The sequence below is a fragment of the Anopheles funestus genome, chromosome 3RL (genome assembly GCF_943734845.2).
Source record: "Anopheles funestus chromosome 3RL, idAnoFuneDA-416_04, whole genome shotgun sequence".
In the NCBI taxonomy this organism is placed as follows: Eukaryota; Metazoa; Arthropoda; class Insecta; order Diptera; family Culicidae; genus Anopheles; species Anopheles funestus.
Window position 1 is genome coordinate 2,167,609 of NC_064599.1, and position 25,845 is coordinate 2,193,453.

Genomic DNA, 25,845 nt, shown 5'->3' on the forward strand with positions numbered 1-25,845 from the left:
TTACGTTAATAAGCTAATGTTTTAGTTTCTCTTTGTAAGTTATTATTTATTACGCGATTAATTTCGTGGCTCATAACATTCCATGTCGTGATTAGCATCAAAAGTTGTTGACAGTTTGAACGAGCGACCAGGCGCCTCCATTCATTGTTGCATTGTGTTTACCTTTTAATTCCTAACTTTGGTTTGCTCCACTAAAACGACACGAACCGCATCGTAAAATACAAGCACTTCGGTAGTCTTTGCCAAGGAATGTGAAACTCACTGTCAAAACATTCCACCCAATTATCGAATGCACGGCACGCCACAACCAGCAAAACCACGCGCTCTCGTGGTCAGGTGCAACTTGTAAAGAAAATTATCCACTTCACACCTAACACCGGCGGCGACGACGGCAAAGGCAAGGATTCCGGGCTAAGGCCCTTTTGGTTGATAAGGTTCTACCAACTTCAGTCACGACATGCAACAGCTAAGAAAAGAGGGTTAAAATCCGTAGTACGCTCGAGGCAACCCTAAGCGCAAATGTTTGACGGCACGGCCCGCAATACAAACAATGAAGAAATAAAAGCTACCTACACATACCGGTACACGAAATTATTAGCATGCGAAGGACGCGCCGTCTGTGGAACCGAGCGAACCGAGCGGCCAAGCGGTGACGTAGTGACGCAGGTCACAGACCGGCCAGTATTAAAATTCAAGCACTACACTGGTTGTCCCACTGTGTTTATAAAGCACGTGTATGGATGTGTGTGTTTGTGCTCAAACTGTGCATCGTCGATTTTGACACGTAGGCACACGCTCGTCACACCATCTGTTTTTCATTTTGCACAAAGAGCGCACGCTGTGCATAATTATCAGCGTAAAAAGAGCGAGCCAGCACGGTTGGAAAATTGCTTGCTCACCGAAGGGGATGCTCCCACACATACACATAGCAGCGTAGCAGCGCCTAACATTTTTGACAGCTCAGAAAACATGAACAACGGGCGCGTTACTTTCCAGGTAAAACGTAAACAAACAGCGTTTTCGCTCATTCTCTCGCTCGCTCCTGCTGATGCTGCTTCTCGCAGAAGTCCTGCACTAAGAGCGCGTGTGCTCTTTAGTAGACGTACACACAGTCTCACTCTGTAATCGTCGCGCAACCGAAGAGGACGCTAACGCCAACCGCTGGCACCCGGAACACAGCACAGCAGAGTGCCAGTGAAAGTAACCTTACTTCTGGGTGGTTAATTCCATCCGAACAAGATCACACACCTGCGTGTGAGCGTGTGTATGCTTGAAGTGCTTCCATTTTGTAACCGAAGTTAGCAAACAGCGTGTGCTGGTTGAGCTGTGTTTGCGAAGCCACTTGACAAAACGTTGTCTATTCCATCTTCCCTGCAGGCGTGTGTGCGTGTGTGTTACGAAATGTGAAGAATGGCGTGACAGACGCGAGCAGCAGAAGCCACCTAAGCGTTCATTTTTCACGGTGCGTCGGCTACGTCACTTCACTTCCGTCATCGTTATCGCAGCCGTGCGGTTCGTTTCTCCGTGCGTAAATCGTGAAGGATGTGCCCCTGCTAGCATCCTTACTGTTTCATCTGTTTGTATAATCAGACCACGGCCGGGAGAGGAGTGGATTTCGCGGAAATAAGTAGGAGGTGTGCCTTGGAGAGCTTTCTGTCAACGCTGTTGGTGTGCATTTCTCCATTATCACGCGCACCTTTCGTGTTTCCATCGAAGGAAAAGGAAGGTGTGCTTTTGTAAAGTGCGAAAAAATTTTCCCCATTCCTCACTGTGACGGGCGTGTGAACGGTGAGCCCAGGAACGGCAGCCGTGAGATGTGAGAGCGTGTGAGATTGAGTCGTACGGTGTACATGCGTGTGGGTGTGTGTGTGCGTGTGGATAATGCAATCACAACGTCAACGCAATCGAGTCTTCCGAGGGAAGCATATGGAATGATGCTGCGTGCGGGTATCATAGTAACGCGACGCCTCAATGAGCAGCTTGGCTGTTCGGCTTCCAACTGGCGTTGCTATCAAGGCTGTGAGGACATACAGTACGCGAATCAGTCCGGCCATCATCGGTGTACAGCAAAGTGAGAACGCGTAGTGTGTCCGGGGAAGGAAACAAATTTTATGCACGGAGACATCCTTACACGCATCGATCAACAACACACACTCGTGGATCCGTTTGAAGTGTATCAAATACACGGGAATGTACGGTACTGGAACGGATAAGATTGCAACCGCTGGACCATAGTGTGTATCGACTGGAGCGCAAACATCCGCACAGAAAAAGCGTCAGGTTAGTAGTTCATACACTAGAAAGCGGTCCTCTTTCTAGACACAAAAGCTGGAAATCACCCACGTTGGCTCGGTCGTTTTGACAATAAATCGCCCAGTGACAATTCCCCCACCACAGCAGTCCTTGAGCCCATTTCAACCAAACGCGTATAAAGCTTAAAGTTTTGAACCAAAAAGAAAGGAACAAAAAAAACGGGAAAACCCCCTAGCGACCACACTGCCAACTAGACCTTAGAAACGTCGGCAGACGATTTTGGTGACCTGTTTGCATTTCAATTAGATTCCTTTTGTCGACGCCTCCGGAAGGCCACACACGCTTCGTTTTTCGGTTTTGCGAAAGACCAAAAGACTTTCCGGCGTCGTTTTTTTCGTGCAGGATGTTGTAGCTTTTTTTTCCCTCTCGACATTTCAACAAAAGCGAAGATATGCTGCTTCTGGGGTCGGGATGATGGCGTGCGATGTGATTGTAAAGCCCTTCAGAAGACATATTTGCTGTATGTTTTTTCCCTTCATTGTGTACGGATGTATCTGACTGCTAATAGGCGATATTTATTGCCCATCCCCCCGGGAAGAAAAAGAATACCATGTTACAGCTCGACAACCCCGCAACAAAGTAATCGATTGGTGTGTTGGAGCGCCCTTTAAGAAGGGCAAGATTCGTTCAATTCGTATTTATTGCTAACTGCAATCGAAACGAATCAACCGTACATGGGCCGTACCACACCGAGGCATGCTGCATTCATGCATATTTAAAATTTAATTCAAAACTAACGGCACATGAAATCTCGTTCACATCCGTGTGGGGTAGTGAATTTTCGAAACCATGATTTGATTAGTTATGATCAATTTCCTTTTTTTGATTGATTGTGTTTTCGTATGTTCTACCTGGTCCTATTTTATTCCATTCAATAATGCATAGCGTTAGGAGATCGTTTGCAGGATTCGCTTTTTACTTCTGATTCTAAACACCAGTTTAGTACACGATGCAATCGGTTAATTGTCTTTTGAAGCTATTTCAAATAAGTGAAATTGATTTGAGTAAACTAGAATTTCAACTCCCGACGGACATGTGTGATTAAACGTCGGTCTGCTTCTTCTCCCTTAACAACAACAACAGCAAGCTGGCCAGCAAACAAACTGTGGGAATATTTACAAAACAGACGCAATAAACCGTAGCGAAGCTTCACACTGGATCTTCAAATTGGTCGCAGGGGTGTCTGATACAGAAAATTAAGCAATCGCCCACACCACCCACCAGTCATGATGAAGGTAGATTTACATTGGGAGGCGACGCCCAACCCACCGGTCAACTCTCCATTTCGCTCTGCTTCTCATCCTAAGCTCACAAAAACCACAAACACACCCCAAAGCAAGGTGCTAGATAAATCTTTCATGCTGATAAAAATAAACTCCAAAGTGAACCGGGAGGAAGCCAAATCCGTTCCGCAGTTCCAATGCCAATTTTGCAGCGCGCTTTATAACCGTGGCCATTTTTTGTTGGTGTGTTTCGTATCCATGCTGGGTTTGTGGGGCATATTGGCTGACTCAGCGTTTCGGCGGTGCACCCGAAACAAACGCAACTGCCGAACGTATTTTTCATCCATCTGCCAGTTTTATTGCCTGCTGGCGAGAATGAGGGAGTTTTTCACTGTATGAAAAAAAACTGGAGCATACAAACTGTTGCGAGAATGATCGAGCATGATCGTGTTTGTCGGTTTGTGTGTTTTTGTTCGGTGCAGCAGTTCGTCATAATTTATCACGCACGTATGTAAACGTTTCAGCAGGCGCTATGTCCGCCTGGGGGTTGGAATGGTCCATCTTGAAGTCTTAGTCGCTTTTGTGTCGACACAGAAATGGGAAATTCGCTTTTAATTAAAATCAATTAAATGATCGCTAATTTGCGTTGATCGAGACACTCTTTTGCTCCAATTCAATTCGTTGTTAGCACTGTTATTACTTTACCCCGTCACTACATGCTTAGCAATTGTCGCGTTGAATACCGACTGAGTTATAGGAAAAACTTTGTGCAAAAATGAGGAAAATTTACCATTTTCTCAAACAGGATATGGAACTTGGTTTCTCGAATAACTTCTGGCACAGACATCTGAGGGCATGGCCGTCCAAGAAGAAAATGTAGCCATTGATGCCATCTATCGACCACAGGCAAAGATTGGCGATCCGTTGGATACCGACCGAGTTATAGACAAAACTTGGTGCGAAAATGAGGAAAATTTTACATTTTCTCAAACAGGGTAAGGAACTTGGTTCCTCGAATAACTTCTGGCACAGACATCTGAGGGCATGGCCGTCCAAGAAGAAAATGTAGCCATTGATGCCATCTATCGACCACAAGCAAAGATTGGCGATCCGTTGGATACCGCCCGAGTTATAGATAAAACTTGGTGCAAAAATGAGCCTTGGAGATTGGTAAATTTATAGATTTTTTTTTATTTTTTTAATTTTTTGTATGTTTTTTTTAATTTAAAGCATTATTTGAGTGAAAAGAAACTTATTGTAACAATTTTGCATGAAAATAAAACAATTTTTTAAATTTTGCTAATTTGCTCAAAAAAATGGCAAGGGGTACCCCTTATGAAATTTTCGAGTTAAAAATATTATTTTCATTTTTTTGTTATTTTTTATTCTTTTCTTCTTTTAAAACATTATTTGAGTGAAAAGAAACTTATTGCAACTAATTCGCATTAAAATATATCAATTTTTTACATTTTGCTAAATTACTCAAAAAATGGTATGGAATTTGGTTCCTCGAATAACTTCAGGCACAGACATCTGAGGGCATGGCTGTCCAAGAAGAAAATGTAGCCATTGATGCCATCTATCGACCACAGTTTAAAGATTGACGATCCGTTGGATAGGGACCGAGTTATAGACAAAAATTGGTGCAAAAATGAGGAAAATTTTACATTTTCACAAACAGGGTATGGAACTTGGTTCCTCGAATAACTTCTGGCACAGACATCTGAGGGCATGGCCGTCCAAGAAGAAAATGTAGCCATTGATGCCATCTATCGACCACAGGCAAAGATTGGCGATCCGTTGGATACCGCCCGAGTTATAGACAAAACTTGGTGCAAAAATGAGCCTTGGAGATTGGTAAATGTATATATTTTTTTGATTTGTTTTATTTTTTTTACGATTTTTTTAATTTAAAGCATTATTTGAGTGAAAAGAAACTTATTGTAACAATTTCGCATGAAAATAAAATAATTTTTTAAATTTTGCTAATTTGCTCAAAAAAATGGCAAGGGGTACCCCTTATGAAATTTTCGAGTTAAAAATATTTTTTTTATTTTTTTGTTATTTTTTATTCTTTTCTTCTTTTAAAACATTATTTGAGTGAAAAGAAACTTATTGCAACCAATTCGCATTAAAATATATCAATTTTTTACATTTTGCTAAATTACTCAAAAAATGGTATGGAATTTGGTTCCTCGAATAACTTCAGGCACAGACATCTGAGGACATGGCCGTCCAAGAAGAAAATGTAGCCATTGATGCCATCTATCGACCACAGTTTAAAGATTGACGATCCGTTGGATACGGACCGAGTTATAGACAAAACTTGGTGCAAAAATGAGGAAAATTTTACATTTTCACAAACGGGGTATGGAACTTGGTTCCTCGAATAACTTCTGGCACAGACATGTGAGGGCATGGCCGTTCAAGAAGAAAATGTAGCCATTGATGCCATCTATCGACCACAAGTTAAAGATTGGCGATCCGTTGGATAGGGACCGAGTTATAGACAAAACTTGGTGCAAAAATGAGGAAAATTTTACATTTTCTCAAACAGGGTATGGAACTTGGTTCCTCGAATAACTTCTGGCACAGACATCTGAGGGCATGGCCGCCCAAGAAGAAAATGTAGCCATTGATGCCATCTATCGACCACAGGCAAAGATTGGCGATCCGTTGGTTACCGCCCGAGTTATAGACAAAACTTGGTGCAAAAACGAGCCTTGGAGATTGGTAAATTTATAGATTTTTTTGAATTTTTTTATTTTTTTTACGATTTTTTTAATTTAAAGCATTATTTGAGTGAAAAGAAACTTATTGTAACAATTTCGCATGAAAATAAAACAATTTTTTAAATTTTGCTAATTTGCTCAAAAAAATGGCAAGGGGTACCCCTTATGAAATTTTCGAGTTGAAAATATTTTTTTTATTTTTTTGTTATTTTTTATTCTTTTCTTCTTTTAAAACATTATTTGAGTGAAAAGAAACTTATTGCAACTAATTCGCATTAAAATATATCAATTTTTTACATTTCGCTAAATTACTCAAAAAATGGTATGGAACTTGGTTCCTCGAATAACTTCTGGCACAGACATGTGAGGGCATGGCCGTTCAAGAAGAAAATGTAGCCATTGATGCCATCTATCGACCACAAGTTAAAGATTGGCGATCCGTTGGATACCGACCGAGTTATAGACAAAACTTGGTGCAAAAATGAGGAAAATTTTACATTTTCTCAAACAGGGTATGGAACTTGGTTCCTCGAATAACTTCTGGCACAGACATGTGAGGGCATGGCCGTCCAAGAAGAAAATGTAGCCATTGATGCCATCTATCGACCACTAGTTAAAGATTGGCGATCCGTTGGATACCAACCGACTTATAGGCAAAACTTGGTGCAAAAATGAGCCTTGGAGATTGGTAAATTTATAGATTTTTTTGATTTTTTTAATTTTTTTACGATTTTTTTAATTTAAAGCATTATTTGAGTGAAAAGAAACTTATTGTAACAATTTCGCATGAAAATAAAACAATTTTTTAAATTTTGCTAATTTGCTCAAAAAAATGGCAAGGGGTACCCCTTATGAAATTTTCGAGTTGAAAATATTTTTTTTATTTTTTTGTTATTTTATATTCTTTTCTTCTTTTAAAACATTATTTGAGTGAAAAGAAACTTATTGCAACTAATTCGCATTAAAATATATCAATTTTTTACATTTTGCTAAATTACTCAAAAAATGGTATGGAACTTGGTTCCTCGAATAACTTCTGGCACAGACATCTGAGGGCATGGCCGTCCAAGAAGAAAATGTAGCCATTGATGCCATCTATCGACCACAAGTTAAAGATTGGCGATCCGTTGGATAGGGACCGAGTTATAGACAAAACTTGATGCAAAAATGAGGAAAATTTTACATTTTCTCAAACAGGGTATGGAACTTGGTTCCTCGAATAACTTCTGGCACAGACATGTGAGGGCATGGCCGTCCAAGAAGAAAATGTAGCCATTGATGCCATCTATCGACCACAGTTTAAAGATTGGCGATCCGTTGGATACGGACCGAGTTATAGGCAAAAATTGGTGCAAAAATGAAGAAAATTTTACATTTTCTCAAACAGGGTATGGAACTTGGTTCCTCGAATAACTTCTGGCACAGACATCTGAGGGCATGGCCGCCCAAGAAGAAAATGTAGCCATTGATGCCATCTATCGACCACTAGTTAAAGATTGGCGATCCGTTGGATACCAACCGAGTTATAGGCAAAAATTGGTGCAAAAATGAAGAAAATTTTACATTTTCTCAAACAGGGTATGGAACTTGGTTCCTCGAATAACTTCTGGCACAGACATCTGAGGGCATGGCCGCCCAAGAAGAAAATGTAGCCATTGATGCCATCTATCGACCACAGGCAAAGATTGGCGATCCGTTGGTTACCGCCCGAGTTATAGACAAAACTTGGTGCAAAAACGAGCCTTGGAGATTGGTAAATTTATAGATTTTTTTGAATTTTTTTATTTTTTTTACGATTTTTTTAATTTAAAGCATTATTTGAGTGAAAAGAAACTTATTGTAACAATTTCGCATGAAAATAAAACAATTTTTTAAATTTTGCTAATTTGCTCAAAAAAATGGCAAGGGGTACCCCTTATGAAATTTTCGAGTTGAAAATATTTTTTTTATTTTTTTGTTATTTTTTATTCTTTTCTTCTTTTAAAACATTATTTGAGTGAAAAGAAACTTATTGCAACTAATTCGCATTAAAATATATCAATTTTTTACATTTTGCTAAATTACTCAAAAAATGGTATGGAACTTGGTTCCTCGAATAACTTCTGGCACAGACATCTGAGGGCATGGCCGTCCAAGAAGAAAATGTAGCCATTGATGCCATCTATCGACCACAGTTTAAAGATTGACGATCCGTTGGATAGGGACCGAGTTATAGACAAAAATTGGTGCAAAAATGAGGAAAATTTTACATTTTCTCAAACAGGGTATGGAACTTGGTTCCTCGAATAACTTCTGGCACAGACATCTGAGGGCATGGCCGTCCAAGAAGAAAATGTAGCCATTGATGCCATCTATCGACCACAGTTTAAAGATTGACGATCCGTTGGATAGGGACCGAGTTATAGACAAAATTTGATGCAAAAATGAAGAAAATTTTACATTTTCTCAAACAGGGTATGGAACTTGGTTCCTCGAATAACTTCTGGCACAGACATCTGAGGGCATGGCCGCCCAAGAAGAAAATGTAGCCATTGATGCCATCTATCGACCACAGGCAAAGATTGGCGATCCGTTGGTTACCGCCCGAGTTATAGACAAAACTTGGTGCAAAAACGAGCCTTGGAGATTGGTAAATTTATAGATTTTTTTGAATTTTTTTATTTTTTTTACGATTTTTTTAATTTAAAGCATTATTTGAGTGAAAAGAAACTTATTGTAACAATTTCGCATGAAAATAAAACAATTTTTTAAATTTTGCTAATTTGCTCAAAAAAATGGCAAGGGGTACCCCTTATGAAATTTTCGAGTTGAAAATATTTTTTTTATTTTTTTGTTATTTTTTATTCTTTTCTTCTTTTAAAACATTATTTGAGTGAAAAGAAACTTATTGCAACTAATTCGCATTAAAATATATCAATTTTTTACATTTTGCTAAATTACTCAAAAAATGGTATGGAACTTGGTTCCTCGAATAACTTCTGGCACAGACATCTGAGGGCATGGCCGTCCAAGAAGAAAATGTAGCCATTGATGCCATCTATCGACCACAAGTTAAAGATTGGCGATCCGTTGGATAGGGACCGAGTTATAGACAAAATTTGATGCAAAAATGAGGAAAATTTTACATTTTCTCAAACAGGGTATGGAACTTGGTTCCTCGAATAACTTCTGGCACAGACATCTGAGGGCATGGCCGCCCAAGAAGAAAATGTAGCCATTGATGCCATCTATCGACCACAGGCAAAGATTGGCGATCCGTTGGTTACCGCCCGAGTTATAGGCAAGAATTGGTGCAAAAATGAAGAAAATTTTACATTTTCTCAAACAGGGTATGGAACTTGGTTCCTCGAATAACTTCTGGCACAGACATCTGAGGGCATGGCCGCCCAAGAAGAAAATGTAGCCATTGATGCCATCTATCGACCACAGGCAAAGATTGGCGATCCGTTGGATACCAACCGAGTTATAGACAAAACTTGGTGCAAAAATGAGCCTTGGAGATTGGTAAATTTATAGATTTTTTTGATTTTTTTAATTTTTTTTACGATTTTTTTTATTTAAAGCATTATTTGAGTGAAAAGAAACTTATTGTAACAATTTCGCATGAAAATAAAACAATTTTTTTAAATTTGCTAATTTGCTCAAAAAAATGGCAAGGGGTACCCCTTATGAAATTTTCGAGTTGAAAATATTTTTTTTATTTTTTTGTTATTTTTTATTCTTTTCTTCTTTTAAAACATTATTTGAGTGAAAAAAAACTTATTGCAACTAATTCGCATTAAAATATATCAATTTTTTACATTTTGCTAAATTACTCAAAAAATGGTATGGAATTTGGTTCCTCGAATAACTTCTGGCACAGACATCTGAGAGCATGGCCGTCCAAGAAGAAAATGTAGCCATTGATGCCATCTATCGACCACAGTTTAAAGATTGGCGATCCGTTGGATACGGACCGAGTTATAGACAAAACTTGGTGCAAAAATGAGGAAAATTTTACATTTTCTCAAACAGGGTATGGAACTTGGTTCCTCGAATAACTTCTGGCACAGACATGTGAGGGCATGGCCGTCCAAGAAGAAAATGTAGCCATTGATGCTCTTTATCGACCACTAGTTAAAGATTGGCGATCCGTTGGATACGGACCGAGTTATAGGCAAAAATTGGTGCAAAAATGAAGAAAATTTTACATTTTCTCAAACAGGGTATGGAACTTGGTTCCTCGAATAACTTCTGGCACAGACATCTGAGGGCATGGCCGCCCAAGAAGAAAATGTAGCCATTGATGCCATCTATCGACCACAGGCAAAGATTGGCGATCCGTTGGATACCAACCGAGTTATAGACAAAACTTGGTGCAAAAATGAGCCTTGGAGATTGGTAAATTTATAGATTTTTTTGATTTTTTTAATTTTTTTTACGATTTTTTTTATTTAAAGCATTATTTGAGTGAAAAGAAACTTATTGTAACAATTTCGCATGAAAATAAAACAATTTTTTAAATTTTGCTAATTTGCTCAAAAAAATGGCAAGGGGTACCCCTTATGAAATTTTCGAGTTGAAAATATTTTTTTTATTTTTTTGTTATTTTTTATTCTTTTCTTCTTTTAAAACATTATTTGAGTGAAAAGAAACTTATTGCAACTAATTCGCATTAAAATATATCAATTTTTTACATTTTGCTAAATTACTCAAAAAATGGTATGGAACTTGGTTCCTCGAATAACTTCTGGCACAGACATCTGAGGGCATGGCCGTCCAAGAAGAAAATGTAGCCATTGATGCCATCTATCGACCACAGTTTAAAGATTGACGATCCGTTGGATAGGGACCGAGTTATAGACAAAAATTGGTGCGAAAATGAGGAAAATTTTACATTTTCTCAAACAGGGTATGGAACTTGGTTCCTCGAATAACTTCTGGCACAGACATGTGAGGGCATGGCCGTTCAAGAAGAAAATGTAACCATTGATGCCATCTATCGACCACTAGTTAAAGATTGGCGATCCGTTGGATAGGGACCGAGTTATAGACAAAACTTGGTGCAAAAATGAGGAAAATTTTACATTTTCTCGAACAGGGTATGGAACTTGGTTCCTCGAATAACTTCTGGCACAGACATCTGAGGGCATGGCCGCCCAAGAAGAAAATGTAGCCATTGATGCCATCTATCGACCACAGGCAAAGATTGGCGATCCGTTGGTTACCGCCCGAGTTATAGGCAAAAATTGGTGCAAAAATGAAGAAAATTTTACATTTTCTCAAACAGGGTATGGAACTTGGTTCCTCGAATAACTTCTGGCACAGACATCTGAGGGCATGGCCGCCCAAGAAGAAAATGTAGCCATTGATGCCATCTATCGACCACAGGCAAAGATTGGCGATCCGTTGGATACCAACCGAGTTATAGACAAAACTTGGTGCAAAAATGAGCCTTGGAGATTGGTAAATTTATAGATTTTTTTGATTTTTTTAATTTTTTTTACGATTTTTTTTATTTAAAGCATTATTTGAGTGAAAAGAAACTTATTGTAACAATTTCGCATGAAAATAAAACAATTTTTTAAATTTTGCTAATTTGCTCAAAAAAATGGCAAGGGGTACCCCTTATGAAATTTTCGAGTCGAAAATATTTTTTTTATTTTTTTGTTATTTTTTGTTCTTTTCTTCTTTTAAAACATTATTTGAGTGAAAAGAAACTTATTGCAACTAATTCGCATTAAAATATATCAATTTTTTACATTTTGCTAAATTACTCAAAAAATGGTATGGAACTTGGTTCCTCGAATAACTTCTGGCACAGACATCTGAGGGCATGGCCGTCCAAGAAGAAAATGTAGCCATTGATGCCATCTATCGACCACAGTTTAAAGATTGACGATCCGTTGGATAGGGACCGAGTTATAGACAAAACTTGGTGCAAAAATGAGGAAAATTTTACATTTTCTCAAACAGGGTATGGAACTTGGTTCCTCGAATAACTTCTGGCACAGACATGTGAGGGCATGGCCGTTCAAGAAGAAAATGTAACCATTGATGCCATCTATCGACCACAAGTTAAAGATTGGCGATCCGTTGGATAGGGACCGAGTTATAGACAAAACTTGGTGCAAAAATGAGGAAAATTTTACATTTTCTCGAACAGGGTATGGAACTTGGTTCCTCGAATAACTTCTGGCACAGACATCTGAGGGCATGGCCGCCCAAGAAGAAAATGTAGCCATTGATGCCATCTATCGACCACAGGCAAAGATTGGCGATCCGTTGGTTACCGCCCGAGTTATAGACAAAACTTGGTGCAAAAACGAGCCTTGGAGATTGGTAAATTTATAGATTTTTTTGATTTTTTTAATTTTTTTTACGATTTTTTTAATTTAAAGCATTATTTGAGTGAAAAGAAACTTATTGTAACAATTTCGCATGAAAATAAAACAATTTTTTAAATTTTGCTAATTTGCTCAAAAAAATGGCAAGGGGTACCCCTTACGAAATTTTCGAGTCGAAAATATTTTTTTAATTTTTTTGTTATTTTTTATTCTTTTCTTCTTTTAAAACATTATTTGAGTGAAAAGAAACTTATTGCAACTAATTCGCATTAAAATATATCAATTTTTTACATATTGCTAAATTACTCAAAAAATGGTATGGAACTTGGTTCCTCGAATAACTTCTGGCACAGACATCTGAGGGCATGGCCGTCCAAGAAGAAAATGTAGCCATTGATGCCATCTATCGACCACAGTTTAAAGATTGACGATCCGTTGGATAGGGACCGAGTTATAGACAAAAATTGGTGCAAAAATGAGGAAAATTTTACATTTTCTCAAACAGGGTATGGAACTTGGTTCCTCGAATAACTTCTGGCACAGACATCTGAGGGCATGGCCGTCCAAGAAGAAAATGTAGCCATTGATGCCATCTATCGACCACAAGTTAAAGATTGGCGATCCGTTGGATACCGACCGAGTTATAGACAAAACTTGGTGCAAAAATGAGGAAAATTTTACATTTTCTCGAACAGGGTATGGAACTTGGTTCCTCGAATAACTTCTGGCACAGACATCTGACGGCATGGCCGCCCAAGAAGAAAATGTAGCCATTGATGCCATCTATCGACCACAGGCAAAGATTGGCGATCCGTTGGTTACCGCCCGAGTTATAGACAAAACTTGGTGCAAAAACGAGCCTTGGAGATTGGTAAATTTATAGATTTTTTTGATTTTTTTAATTTTTTTTACGATTTTTTTTATTTAAAGCATTATTTGAGTGAAAAGAAACTTATTGTAACAATTTCGCATGAAAATAAAACAATTTTTTAAATTTTGCTAATTTGCTCAAAAAAATGGCAAGGGGTACCCCTTATGAAATTTTCGAGTTGAAAATATTTTTTTTATTTTTTTGTTATTTTTTATTCTTTTCTTCTTTTAAAACATTATTTGAGTGAAAAGAAACTTATTGCAACTAATTCGCATTAAAATATATCAATTTTTTACATTTTGCTAAATTACTCAAAAAATGGTATGGAACTTGGTTCCTCGAATAACTTCTGGCACAGACATCTGAGGGCATGGCCGTCCAAGAAGAAAATGTAGCCATTGATGCCATCTATCAACCACAGTTTAAAGATTGACAATCCGTTGGATAGGGACCGAGTTATAGACAAAAATTGGTGCAAAAATGAGGAAAATTTTACATTTTCACAAACAGGGTATGGAACTTGGTTCCTCGAATAACTTCTGGCACAGACATGTGAGGGCATGGCCGTCCAAGAAGAAAATGTAACCATTGATGCCATCTATCGACCACAAGTTAAAGATTGGCGATCCGTTGGATAGGGACCGAGTTATAGACAAAACTTGGTGCAAAAATGAGGAAAATTTTACATTTTCTCGAACAGGGTATGGAACTTGGTTCCTCGAATAACTTCTGGCACAGACATCTGAGGGCATGGCCGCCCAAGAAGAAAATGTAGCCATTGATGCCATCTATCGACCACAGGCAAAGATTGGCGATCCGTTGGATACCGCCCGAGTTATAGACAAAACTTGGTACAAAAATGAGCCTTGGAGATTGGTAAATTCATAGATTTTTTTGATTTTTTTTAATTTTTTTTACGATTTTTTTAATTTAAAGCATTATTTGAGTGAAAAGAAACTTATTGTAACAATTTCGCATGAAAATAAAACAATTTTTTAAATTTTGCTAATTTGCTCAAAAAAATGGCAAGGGGTACCCCTTATGAAATTTTCGAGTTGAAAATATTTTTTTTATTTTTTTGTTATTTTTTATTCTTTTCTTCTTTTAAAACATTATTTGAGTGAAAAGAAACTTATTGCAACTAATTCGCATTAAAATATATCAATTTTTTACATTTTGCTAAATTACTCAAAAAATGGTATGGAACTTGGTTCCTCGAATAACTTCTGGCACAGACATCTGAGGGCATGGCCGTCCAAGAAGAAAATGTAGCCATTGATGCCATCTATCGACCACAGTTTAAAGATTGGCGATCCGTTGGATACGGACCGAGTTATAGACAAAACTTGGTGCAAAAATGAGGAAAATTTTACATTTTCTCAAACAGGGTATGGAACTTGGTTCCTCGAATAACTTCTGGCACAGACATGTGAGGGCATGGCCGTCCAAGAAGAAAATGTAGCCATTGATGCCATCTATCGACCACTAGTTAAAGATTGGCGATCCGTTGGATACCAACCGAGTTATAGGCAAAAATTGGTGCAAAAATGAAGAAAATTTTACATTTTCTCAAACAGGGTATGGAACTTGGTTCCTCGAATAACTTCTGGCACAGACATCTGAGGGCATGGCCGTCCAAGAAGAAAATGTAGCCATTGATGCCATCTATCGACCACAGGCAAAGATTGGCGATCCGTTGGATACCAACCGAGTTATAGACAAAACTTGGTGCAAAAATGAGCCTTGGAGATTGGTAAATTTATAGATTTTTTTGATTTTTTTAATTTTTTTTACGATTTTTTTAATTTAAAGCATTATTTGAGTGAAAAGAAACTTATTGTAACAATTTCGCATGAAAATAAAACAATTTTTTTAAAATTTGCTAATTTGCTCAAAAAAATGGCAAGGGGTACCCCTTATGAAATTTTCGAGTCGAAAATATTTTTTTTATTTTTTTGTTATTTTTTATTCTTTTCTTCTTTTAAAACATTATTTGAGTGAAAAGAAACTTATTGCAACTAATTCGCATTAAAATATATCAATTTTTTACATTTTGCTAAATTACTCAAAAAATGGTATGGAACTTGGTTCCTCGAAAATCTTCTGGCACAGACATCTGAGGGCATGGCCGTTCAAGAAGAAAATGTAGCCATTGATGCCATCTATCGACCACAAGTTAAAGATTGGCGATCCGTTGGATAGGGACCGAGTTATAGACAAAACTTGGTGCAAAAATGAGGAAAATTTTACATTTTCTCAAACAGGGTATGGAACTTGGTTCCTCGAATAACTTCTGGCACAGACATGTGAGGGCATGGCCGTCCAAGAAGAAAATGTAGCCATTGATGCCATCTATCGACCACTAGTTAAAGATTGGCGATCCGTTGGATACCAACCGACTTATAGGCAAAACTTGGTGCAAAAATGAGCCTTGGAGATTGGTAAATTTATAGATTTTTTTGATTTTTTTAATTTTTTTACGATTTTTTTAATTTAAAGCATTATTTGAATGAAAAGAAACTTATTGTAACAATTTCGCATGAAAATAAAACAATTTTTTAAATTTTGCTAATTTGCTCAAAAAAATGGCAAGGGGTACCCCTTATGAAATTTTCGAGTCGAAAATATTTTTTTTATTTTTTTGTTATTTTTTATTCTTTTCTTCTTTTAAAACATTATTTGAGTGAAAAGAAACTTATTGCAACTAATTCGCATTAAAATATATCAATTTTTTACATTTTGCTAAATTACTCAAAAAATGGTATGGAACTTGGTTCCTCGAAAATCTTCTGGCACAGACATCTGAGGGCATGGCCGTCCAAGAAGAAAATGTAGCCATTGATGCCATCTATCGACCACAGTTTAAAGATTGACAATCCGTTGGATAGGGACCGAGTTATAGACAAAAATTGAACTTGGTTCCTCGAATAACTTCTGGCACAGACATGTGAGGGCATGGCCGTCCAAGAAGAAAATGTAGCCATTGATGCCATCTATCGACCACTAGTTAAAGATTGGCGATCCGTTGGATACCAACCGAGTTATAGGCAAAAATTGGTGCAAAAATGAAGAAAATTTTACATTTTCTCAAACAGGGTATGGAACTTGGTTCCTCGAATAACTTCTGGCACAGACATCTGAGGGCATGGCCGTCCAAGAAGAAAATGTAGCCATTGATGCCATCTATCGACCACAGGCAAAGATTGGCGATCCGTTGGATACCAACCGAGTTATAGACAAAACTTGGTGCAAAAATGAGCCTTGGAGATTGGTAAATTTATAGATTTTTTTGATTTTTTTAATTTTTTTTACGATTTTTTTTATTTAAAGCATTATTTGAGTGAAAAGAAACTTATTGTAACAATTTCGCATGAAAATAAAACAATTTTTTTAGAATTTGCTAATTTGCTCAAAAAAATGGCAAGGGGTACCCCTTATGAAATTTTCGAGTCGAAAATATTTTTTTTAATTTTTTTGTTATTTTTTATTCTTTTCTTCTTTTAAAACATTATTTGAGTGAAAAGAAACTTATTGCAACTAATTCGCATTAAAATATATCAATTTTTTACATTTTGCTAAATTACTCAAAAAATGGTATGGAACTTGGTTCCTCGAAAATCTTCTGGCACAGACATCTGAGGGCATGGCCGTCCAAGAAGAAAATGTAGCCATTGATGCCATCTATCGACCACAGTTTAAAGATTGACAATCCGTTGGATAGGGACCGAGTTATAGACAAAAATTGGTGCAAAAATGAGGAAAATTTTACATTTTCACAAACAGGGTATGGTACTTGGTTCCTCGAATAACTTCTGGCACAGACATCTGAGGGCATCTCCAACCAAGAAGAAAATGTAGCCATTGATGCCATCTATCGATCACAGTTTAAAGATTGGCGATCCGTTGGATAGGGACCGAGTTATAGACAAAACTTGGTGCAAAAATGAGGAAAATTTTACATTTTCACAAACAGGGTAAGGAACTTGGTTCCTCGAATAACTTCTGGCACAGACATCTGAGGGCATGGCCGTCCAAGAAGAAAATGTAGCCATTGATGCCATCTATCGACCACAGGCAAAGATTGGCGATCCGTTGGATACCGCCCGAGTTATAGACAAAACTTGGTGCAAAAATGAGCCTTGGAGATTGGTAAATTTATAGATTTTTTTGATTTTTTTAATTTTTTTTGCGATTTTTTTAATTTAAAGCATTATTTGCGTGAAAAGAAACTTATTGTAACAATTTCGCATGAAAATAAAACAATTTTTTAAATTTTGCTAATTTGCTCAAAAAAATGGCAAGGGGTACCCCTTATGAAATTTTCGAGTTGAAAATATTTTTTTAATTTTTTTGTTATTTTTTATTCTTTTCTTCTTTTAAAACATTATTTGAGTGAAAAGAAACTTATTGCAACTAATTCGCATTAAAATATATCAACTTTCAAAATTTTGCGAAAAAAATCCTAAGCCTTAAGAAATTTTCAAATTTATAGAATTGTTATTAGCAGCAAAATCGAGCTATACTGGCCACCATTACACAAAACTGTCATGGTGTCAAGTCGCGCTTCGAATAGTGATTTTTCGCTGAAAATACACGTATAGCAACTTTTCGCATTTTGTTTTTATATGGAGTTTCGTAAAATTGTTCTGAATCGCGTTCGGAAACGCGACAATTGGTAAGCGTTTAGTGACGGGGTTAATGAGTTAAAATTAAAGTCCTTTATTGCTAAATATCTCGGATACCGTGAGATGTACATCTTCCTAAGAATAAACTACTTAAAACTGGAGTGTGTGGTAGGTCCAAAACGTTAAAGCCGTTAATCAGGTATGCAATCCGCAAAGGATCCCGCCTAAAAGTATCCAATTCGAGTGGCACTGTTTCATTATTAATTTGTGTGGCTTTTTAGCTGAATTGTAGCCACAAACAGAATGTAAGCACATGCCATTTTTAGACTTAGTAATAATGTAACAGACCATATCCTTCAATTGTATGTGATTCACTACACGTTCGTATTAACTACACTCAGACCATTTGTTACCAAACCCCGTTGAACCACTTTCTCCCGGCAACATTGTTGTGGCTACGACTTTGTTGTTAAATCGATAGTCGTCGAACCGAACGAGGGCGCCTTCGATTCTGGGTGCCGATTCTTCTTCTGTACCCTAACTGCCGTACCTTGTTTGATGATGCAAAATAAAAGAACTTTCACACACGCACACGGTACACAGGTGCAGTGGCCCCTATGATGCACCTGCAATAGCCGGTGGTCGACCTAGTCATTGTCGGCATTAGGAGGAAAGTCGTCATGTTGTCACATGCGTAACGCGACAGTGGGTCGGGTGCAGAAAAAGACGAACGAGCATCGCTTGAACTCGGACGGATGAACGGATAGATGGTTAGCTATAATTAGCCGCTGCCAAAATACCATGACCTATCCCATTCATCGGTCGGGCCTTGATGCTGGTGACGTACTTTTACTCTACATTCGCCTTTGCGTTCTCGCGGCACAACAAAGTCCATCAGGTGGACAGGAGGAGGTGTACAGTGACTTGTGTGAGGGGAAAATGTTTCGAAAATAAATCCACTTTAAACCATTTGTCGTAATTAAGTGTCGCACGTAAGAGAGAAAAAAGGCGACGCCACAAGACACAAGCATGGGCATGGGTGAATTATTTGCGCACCATTTGCGTACCAGCCCGTTGAAGAAGTCAGCCGATTTGTGAAGGTATGCAACGAAACCATTTTGCCAAGGAATTACACTGCCCATATTAAAGACGATACCTTTTTGGGGGGAAGTTGGACTTGTTTAAAGGTTGCGAATAAGGTGGCATACCAATGGGAGCGCAATAGTTTAATCATCTTTGCCATCTGCAGAGCAAAAGGATGATACATAGAGGACGTGCTTAGTGGTGCTGACGTCCTCGGACATAGAGCCCCATCGATCACTGTCGTTCGGAAATTGACAGATTTACAGCGTCAATGTAGTGCTTGAATATTTTTTGGTAAATTCTTCTGGAAAACGTTCAAGAAGGAATGGTAGACACGATTGATATGCTAGATATTCAGATTGAATAATTTGAGATGTAGCCCATAAACGGACCCCAAACTGTTGCAATAATAAAACTACACTTATGTTACTGCTGAATAAATTTGCTACCAATTCCCACCCTGGAATATTCAATCCAGTTTTAGAATAATGAACCAAAACGTTAATCCCTTTTGTTAATCTTGTATCCGCAGAAGGTGAGCAATGAAATTTAATTCATTAATGAATTATTAATATTTATCCACGACACGGGTAAATCCATTTAGCGTGGAAATTGAATTTCCTCCCGTATTAATGCACACTGGGTTAATGAAATTTCGGTTACAATTCTGCTGTACCCTTGGGGGGCCCTTGGGGGGGCTGGGAGGGTGTCCGGTGCATCAGCGCTACACATATATGCAACTGACTCCACAAGGCATCGCGCCGTGTTGGTGGGGAGTTCATGTAGAATTATTATTTTTGGGCCAGCATCATTGAGCCGAACATTTTACCCGAAAATGCACGTCCCTAAATTTTGTTGCGACTTGCTGGCGTTACGGGTTTTTGGAGCTTTTCAAATGGAAATATGGAAAGGGAATAGTGGAGCGGCAAAAGGCTATTTATAAATGCATACCACCAGGGTGCCGGTTTGCGTTGTACGGATTTGTAATTACACATGTTTGGCGGAAGCGTCCATACCCGAAAAAAACGGGATACATACATCCGATACAAGCGTTAGTTACTGATTACTGTTTAGCTACTGCAGCTACACTATAAACCAACTCTTGGTGGACTAGTCCATTAAATTTAAGCGATGTTTTAAAAGATAATTTAAGCGCATGTGCGCTCCCTTTTTTTAATTTTTAACCGACATGCCCACACAGTTCGTTCGGTTGCTTCCAACTACTACTGCTGCTGCTGCTGCTGCTCCAGTGAAAAGCACCAGTTGCAGTGGCACGTACCACATTTTGTCGTATAAATTGTATTTCACTCTACTAGCCTTTTTATGCATTCCAGTGTGCATTTGAAAGTGCATCATCAGCGAATCGGTTTACGTTCCATTGAATAATTTTGAAACCGTAATCATCCCCCGGTAGTCAGCCGCAGACAAATAAAACGCATTCGGAAGAATGCAGGAAGCGTCGTGCTTGTGCAGACAGTTGTTAAATTTATCACGGCTTTTGCACATTTTTATTCAATTCTGTTTGGTTCATTTGGAACTGTTTTATTGCTTGCCATGCTTGCCAATACCGCCGTGTTTTTTTTGGTACGATCATTTTATTATGATGATTGCATTACTTTAGGCTTCTTGTCATGCGGGTTGCATACTTTAAAGCGCTAGACTAGTTACTCCCGATACGATCGTTATGGAAACCGTTATGACCGTTACAGTAGCCTGTCAACTTTAAAGTGGCCTAAAGGCACAACGGCGTTTGAGGAGGATGTAACTCTCAAAGCACGTAGTGTCTCGATATAGCTCTCTGGTTTAATTTGATAGCGTTGATGTGACGAATCTTCATATCCCTAGAGCGCTTTAGTACCGTTCTCCTAAATTTCTTTACACTTTACGTAAAAAGTACGATAAAAACTTTTACTCTCGTCCACAGCGCCCTGTCCTGGTATAGAATCATCCCAAAAATCAAAACGGCATCAACATGAGGATGGACGTGTTTCGATGGCTACCCGGTGCCTGTGGAAGTCTCGGACCGGCTCTGATACCACCGGCCCACATTGCGGTCCTATGGTACTTCTGGCAGAATTACTCACGCTTCGTCGACAAGCGGTTCTGTTCCTGCTCCTGCTGGGATACGGTGTTCAAAGGTAAATTTTCCTCCATCATGTTTTTTTACGTCTTCCGGTTGTATCTTACTTCCCATTTCGTCCACAGGAACGTACGAGTCGGGCATCGCATCATACAAACACATGTACTTCAATGCGACACAAAACACGATGAAGATGTGGCTGCTGATCGTGATTGGCGTGATCGCACTGTACGAGTGTACGAAACATTTGGTACAGTTGCTGCTACAGTGCAAGGTGCGCTACACGATGATTGTGCTGTTTCTGCTGTCCATCTTCTCGCATTACTACGCGTGGTGGGCGTATCTCAATTACTATAACGATGAGTACTACCATCAGTGGAATCATCAGTTGTTCTTCACTGTAAGTATTGCAGTATAATGTTAAAAGCTTGTTACAGAGTCCAGCATGTGCTTCTCCCTGTTTTTGCTCCTGAAACTATGCCATGCAAAACGTAGTTCAAGTTTTTGTTGACAATTATTGAGTCTTGTGATACAACATCCATTTAATAAGCAATTCAAAATTTTCTCTCTGTTCGTTGTTCCATCTTGCAGATCACCGAGCTCATATCAACCAGTGTCGTACTGCATTTAGCTAACGTAGAAAATCAGGTGACCGCCCGTAAAACGCTTAGCATCGTCGGCATAGCGCTGCTACACATCCTGGCCAGCGGTGTCGATCAGTTCATATCAAACGTGTTCCGTGGGGAAGGATATCCACATCAGGTAAGTGACCGGAATTGTATCGCAAGAGTTCTATTTATTAATGCCGCCTTTGTCTACGCCTCCGTTCCCTCCTACCAGGTCGTTCGGGATCTTGGCTTTATGATACCGGACGTGATGCATCTGTTACTACCACTGTGGCTGCTACGTCAAACACGTCTCGAAAGCTTCAGCACGCGACCATTCTACCGTGATCGAAATTTGCGCCGGGACGTCGTGCTGATGTTCTTCGTCGTTACAGTATTATTCACCATTTGTTCGTTTCTCTAGAAGGAGGTGGTTAGGGCAGGAGGAAGAGGAGAAGGTGAAGGTTGACTAAGTAGCAAAATTTCTTCCCACCATGCGCGGCATTTTATCCTCCCATTTACAGGAAAACGCATCACCAAAACACACACCCACATACACATACTTATCAACGAACCACCGTCCTCGAGATAAGGAAAATTTAAGCCAAATCAAAAGCAACGTAATCATCCCCTTACTTACTCCGCTAGGGAGCACAGGCGTTAGTTTTTGGGCGAGAGAATCGCAAGACAGGCGGACACAGATCGATTGAATGGATTGTTTTAAATGGCTTTCTGTTTTTTGCGATCGTGCGCCAAGCTCAAGCCAAGCGTGCGCTATAAGCAGTAGCTTCCATATTGACGAAAGACAAACAGCTGAAGAAAGAAGGAAACGTTAAACAATTTTAAGCAAAACAGGCTTCCATCGCAAGGGTATCATCGTGTGTGGAAACAAAACGGAAAAACGGGAACACATATCCAGCAAAGACGCATCAAATCAAACGAGCATCATTTTACGGAAACTCTTATCAGTAGCATCGTAGTGAGCGAGAAGAGCGCTTGTGCAGAATCGGAAAAAAAGGGTGCAAGTGTTTATCTGCTTCCCGTTTTTCAAGAAGAAAAAACAAGGCTGATTTTTACCACCAGTACGCAAAACGGGTGCGTATGAGCTTTTAATGTGGATGGGTTGATGAAGCGAACGGCAGGAGTGGATGGATGATCTTTCCTGGTCTCTACCAGTTGTTGCTCCGCTGTATGCCATATCAGAGAGTGTTTTCGTATTTGTTTTAAAGGCAAAAGCAGTCCTTTTCCATTCTCACCGGTGAAAGTTTTGCTAAGTAAAGCATTTAGTTTAAGCAACATAATCCAACAACTAAATTACCAATTCCGCATAACAAACGCGCCCGCAGCTAGACAATTTGCATCGCAAACATTGCTTGTTTTACTTAGCAAGACTGTTAACGGCGTTATCACGTCCGCTCTTTGTTGCGCGTCGTGTTTAGGGACAGAAGAAAAAAAATTAACCGATTACGTTTGCCATTAGTGTAACGTACGATCGAGAAGTGGTACGTTTTAGTAAAAGGAAAGTAAAAACAAAACAATAGCGAAAGTAGTGCAACTCATCCAGTGAGTAGGGGATGAAGAAGAAGGACGAGAGAGCTAAAACAAGACGAAAAGAAATCGTACTAGAATGTAGACAATAAACACAAAAAACACAAGATAATTATAAGTATAAAAGAAACCCGCCCCCTTAAGGAACAGACAAGTAAACCACAACAAAACAACTAGCGCCTACATTTAATCGCAGATGTAGGAAAGTAAGAAATGAAGAGGGAAGCACAGGTATAGGAGGTTAAGGAGGATATAATAAGAGGAAAAAACCAAACAGAACCCACGTTAGATTAGCCCACGAGATCAGTCGATAGGTAAACCCGAAGATGTATAGAAACGTATATATATATACAAATATTTATTATTTATACGCCATTCACTTCCGGACAAGTTAATGAGGCTATCATTCGTTAAGCTGCTATACTTTAAAAGTAATGCATAACGGAGTGAGGTGCTAAGTCATTACTAGTTTGTCTAGTCTATAAAAAGAATAGGAGTTCATTAACGAAATGACCACAAAATCCACTTCACCACTCTTCTCGTTAGCGAGGGATGGAAAGACTATCCATGGTACCATAAAAACGAGGAGTTTGTTATGAGGATGGCGTAATTTTAGGAGTTTTAATCGAGCAATCAAAGTTATTAGCATCGATGTGACAAAACAAACTCCATTGTAGTTGGTACTGTTGGTAGCATTTACATTTCTGTTAGTGGGAGGAACAAATAATTATTTTTTTGGTGATCAATTATGTACTTGCCCACAGAGCAGCGGGTTGTTTCTTTTTATTTTAATTTTTTTAGTATATAGAGATGTAGATCACGTAAAAGCGTCGTTCGGTACATACAACCTTAATGAAAAAATCCCGGAATATATATAAAATATACTGCAAGAGAAGGGGATGGGAAGAGAGAGGGAAGAAATGATGGGTCGTGGGTGCGTTTAAATAGTTTGTAGTTCAAATACAAAGCGTACGTGTAGTTGAGTTTCTTTCTGTTATTGGGGATGAACAATAAAGCCGTGTTAGTTGTTACGGGAAGACAGGAAGGGAAGGCACAGAACTGGACGGGAAAAGGACGTTTGTTATGCTTGTGTTCGTAAAAAAAAAACTATCCGTGACAATGTTTGTTAAGTTGTAATTTAATTTAAACCATCCCTGTTGCTATTTTACTCGCATCGACAAAAGAGAAGTGTAGCGAAAAGTAGTGCGTAACATTAATACCGAACGGTGTACACGGTGCACTAAAGCGCGGAAAGAAAAGAGGAGGTAAAACTCCCTTTATTTGGTTCCCTTATCGTGATTTCTGTATTTATGAATGTATTTGTTTATTTATGTAACATATTTATTGTAGTAATACACGTAAGAAATACTTGCTGTTTGATTTTTGTACAATTCTCGAATAAAACAGTGAAAACTCAGTTGATGGTACCCAAAACAAATCGCTATCAACTGTTTTAAATTTGATTTTGCACGCCAACCTCCTTAAATACCGACAAAAAAAACAAGTTTCCGAAAAACCCTGCAACTCACTGAGCACCCCTGCTTAACTACACAAAAAATAAAAACAAAATTTTTGAAAAACCCTGTAACTCACTGAGTACCCCTGCTTAACTACAAAAAAAAATAAAAAAAAAGTTTCCGAAAAACCCTGCAACTCACTGAGTACCCCTGCTTAACTACAAAAAAAAAATAAAAAAAAAGTTTCCGAAAAACCCTGCAACTCACTGAGTACCCCTGCTTAACTACAAAAAAAAAAATAAAAAAAAGTTTCCGAAAAACCCTGCAATTCACTGAGCACCCCTGCTTAACCGTCGCGGTTATGCGTTCGTGCAACCTCCTGACGATCCTGCGACCCTGGTGCAAAAACGAAAAATTTTGGTCGAATTTTCAGTTGTCTATTTGTTCGTGCTACCTCCTGACGATCCTGCGACCCTGGTGCAAAAACGAAAAATTTTGGTCAAATTTTCAGTTCTTGATTCGTTCGCGCTACCTCCTGACGATCCTGCGACCCTGGTGCAAAAACGAAAAATTTTGGTCAAATTTTCAGTTGTCGATTTGTTCGAGCTACCTCCTGACGATCCTGCGACCCTGGTGCAAAAACGAAAAATTTTGGTCAAATTTTCAGTTGTCGATTTGTTCGAGCTACCTCCTGACGATCCTGCGACCCTGGTGCAAAAACGAAAAATTTTGGTCAAATTTTTAGTTGTCGATTTGTTCGTGCTACCTCCTGACGATCCTGCGACCCTGGTGCAAAAACGAAAATTTTTCGTTCATTCGTTTTGATTGGTTTGCCGAAAAATTTTTCCAATTTTGCTACCAGGGTCGCAGGATCGTCAGGAGGTAGCACGAACAATTCGAGAACTGAAATTCGACGAAAAATTTTCGTTTTTGCACCAGGGTCGCAGGATCGTCAGGAGGTAGCACGTACAAATCGACAACT

General features: G+C 38.7%; 2 protein-coding genes across 6 annotated transcripts in view; one reads left to right on the plus strand and one right to left on the minus strand.

Annotated features, from left to right (window-relative positions):
• LOC125771157 (protein yellow-like) overlaps positions 1–25,845 on the minus strand; it is a 486,298-nt gene that overhangs the window by 27,355 nt on the left and 433,098 nt on the right. The window lies entirely within an intron of this gene.
• LOC125771186 (uncharacterized) lies at positions 65–24,561 on the plus strand. The gene is made up of 5 exons (XM_049441579.1): positions 65–2,280; positions 21,098–21,311; positions 21,379–21,653; positions 21,845–22,015; positions 22,094–24,561. Exons 2-5 carry the CDS (start codon positions 21,146–21,148, stop codon positions 22,280–22,282), a joined length of 801 nt encoding a protein of 266 aa, XP_049297536.1. The 5' UTR covers positions 65–2,280; positions 21,098–21,145; the 3' UTR covers positions 22,283–24,561.

Bases quoted from the DNA above. Each gene is read 5' to 3' on its own strand.
- LOC125771186 (XM_049441579.1), top strand. From the start codon at position 21,146: ATGAGGATGGACGTGTTTCGATGGCTACCCGGTGCCTGTGGAAGTCTC. The intron at 21,312-21,378 runs GTAAATTTTCCT...TTTCGTCCACAG, and splicing joins CTGGGATACGGTGTTCAAAG to GAACGTACGAGTCGGGCATC. The intron at 21,654-21,844 runs GTAAGTATTGCA...TCCATCTTGCAG, and splicing joins ATCATCAGTTGTTCTTCACT to ATCACCGAGCTCATATCAAC.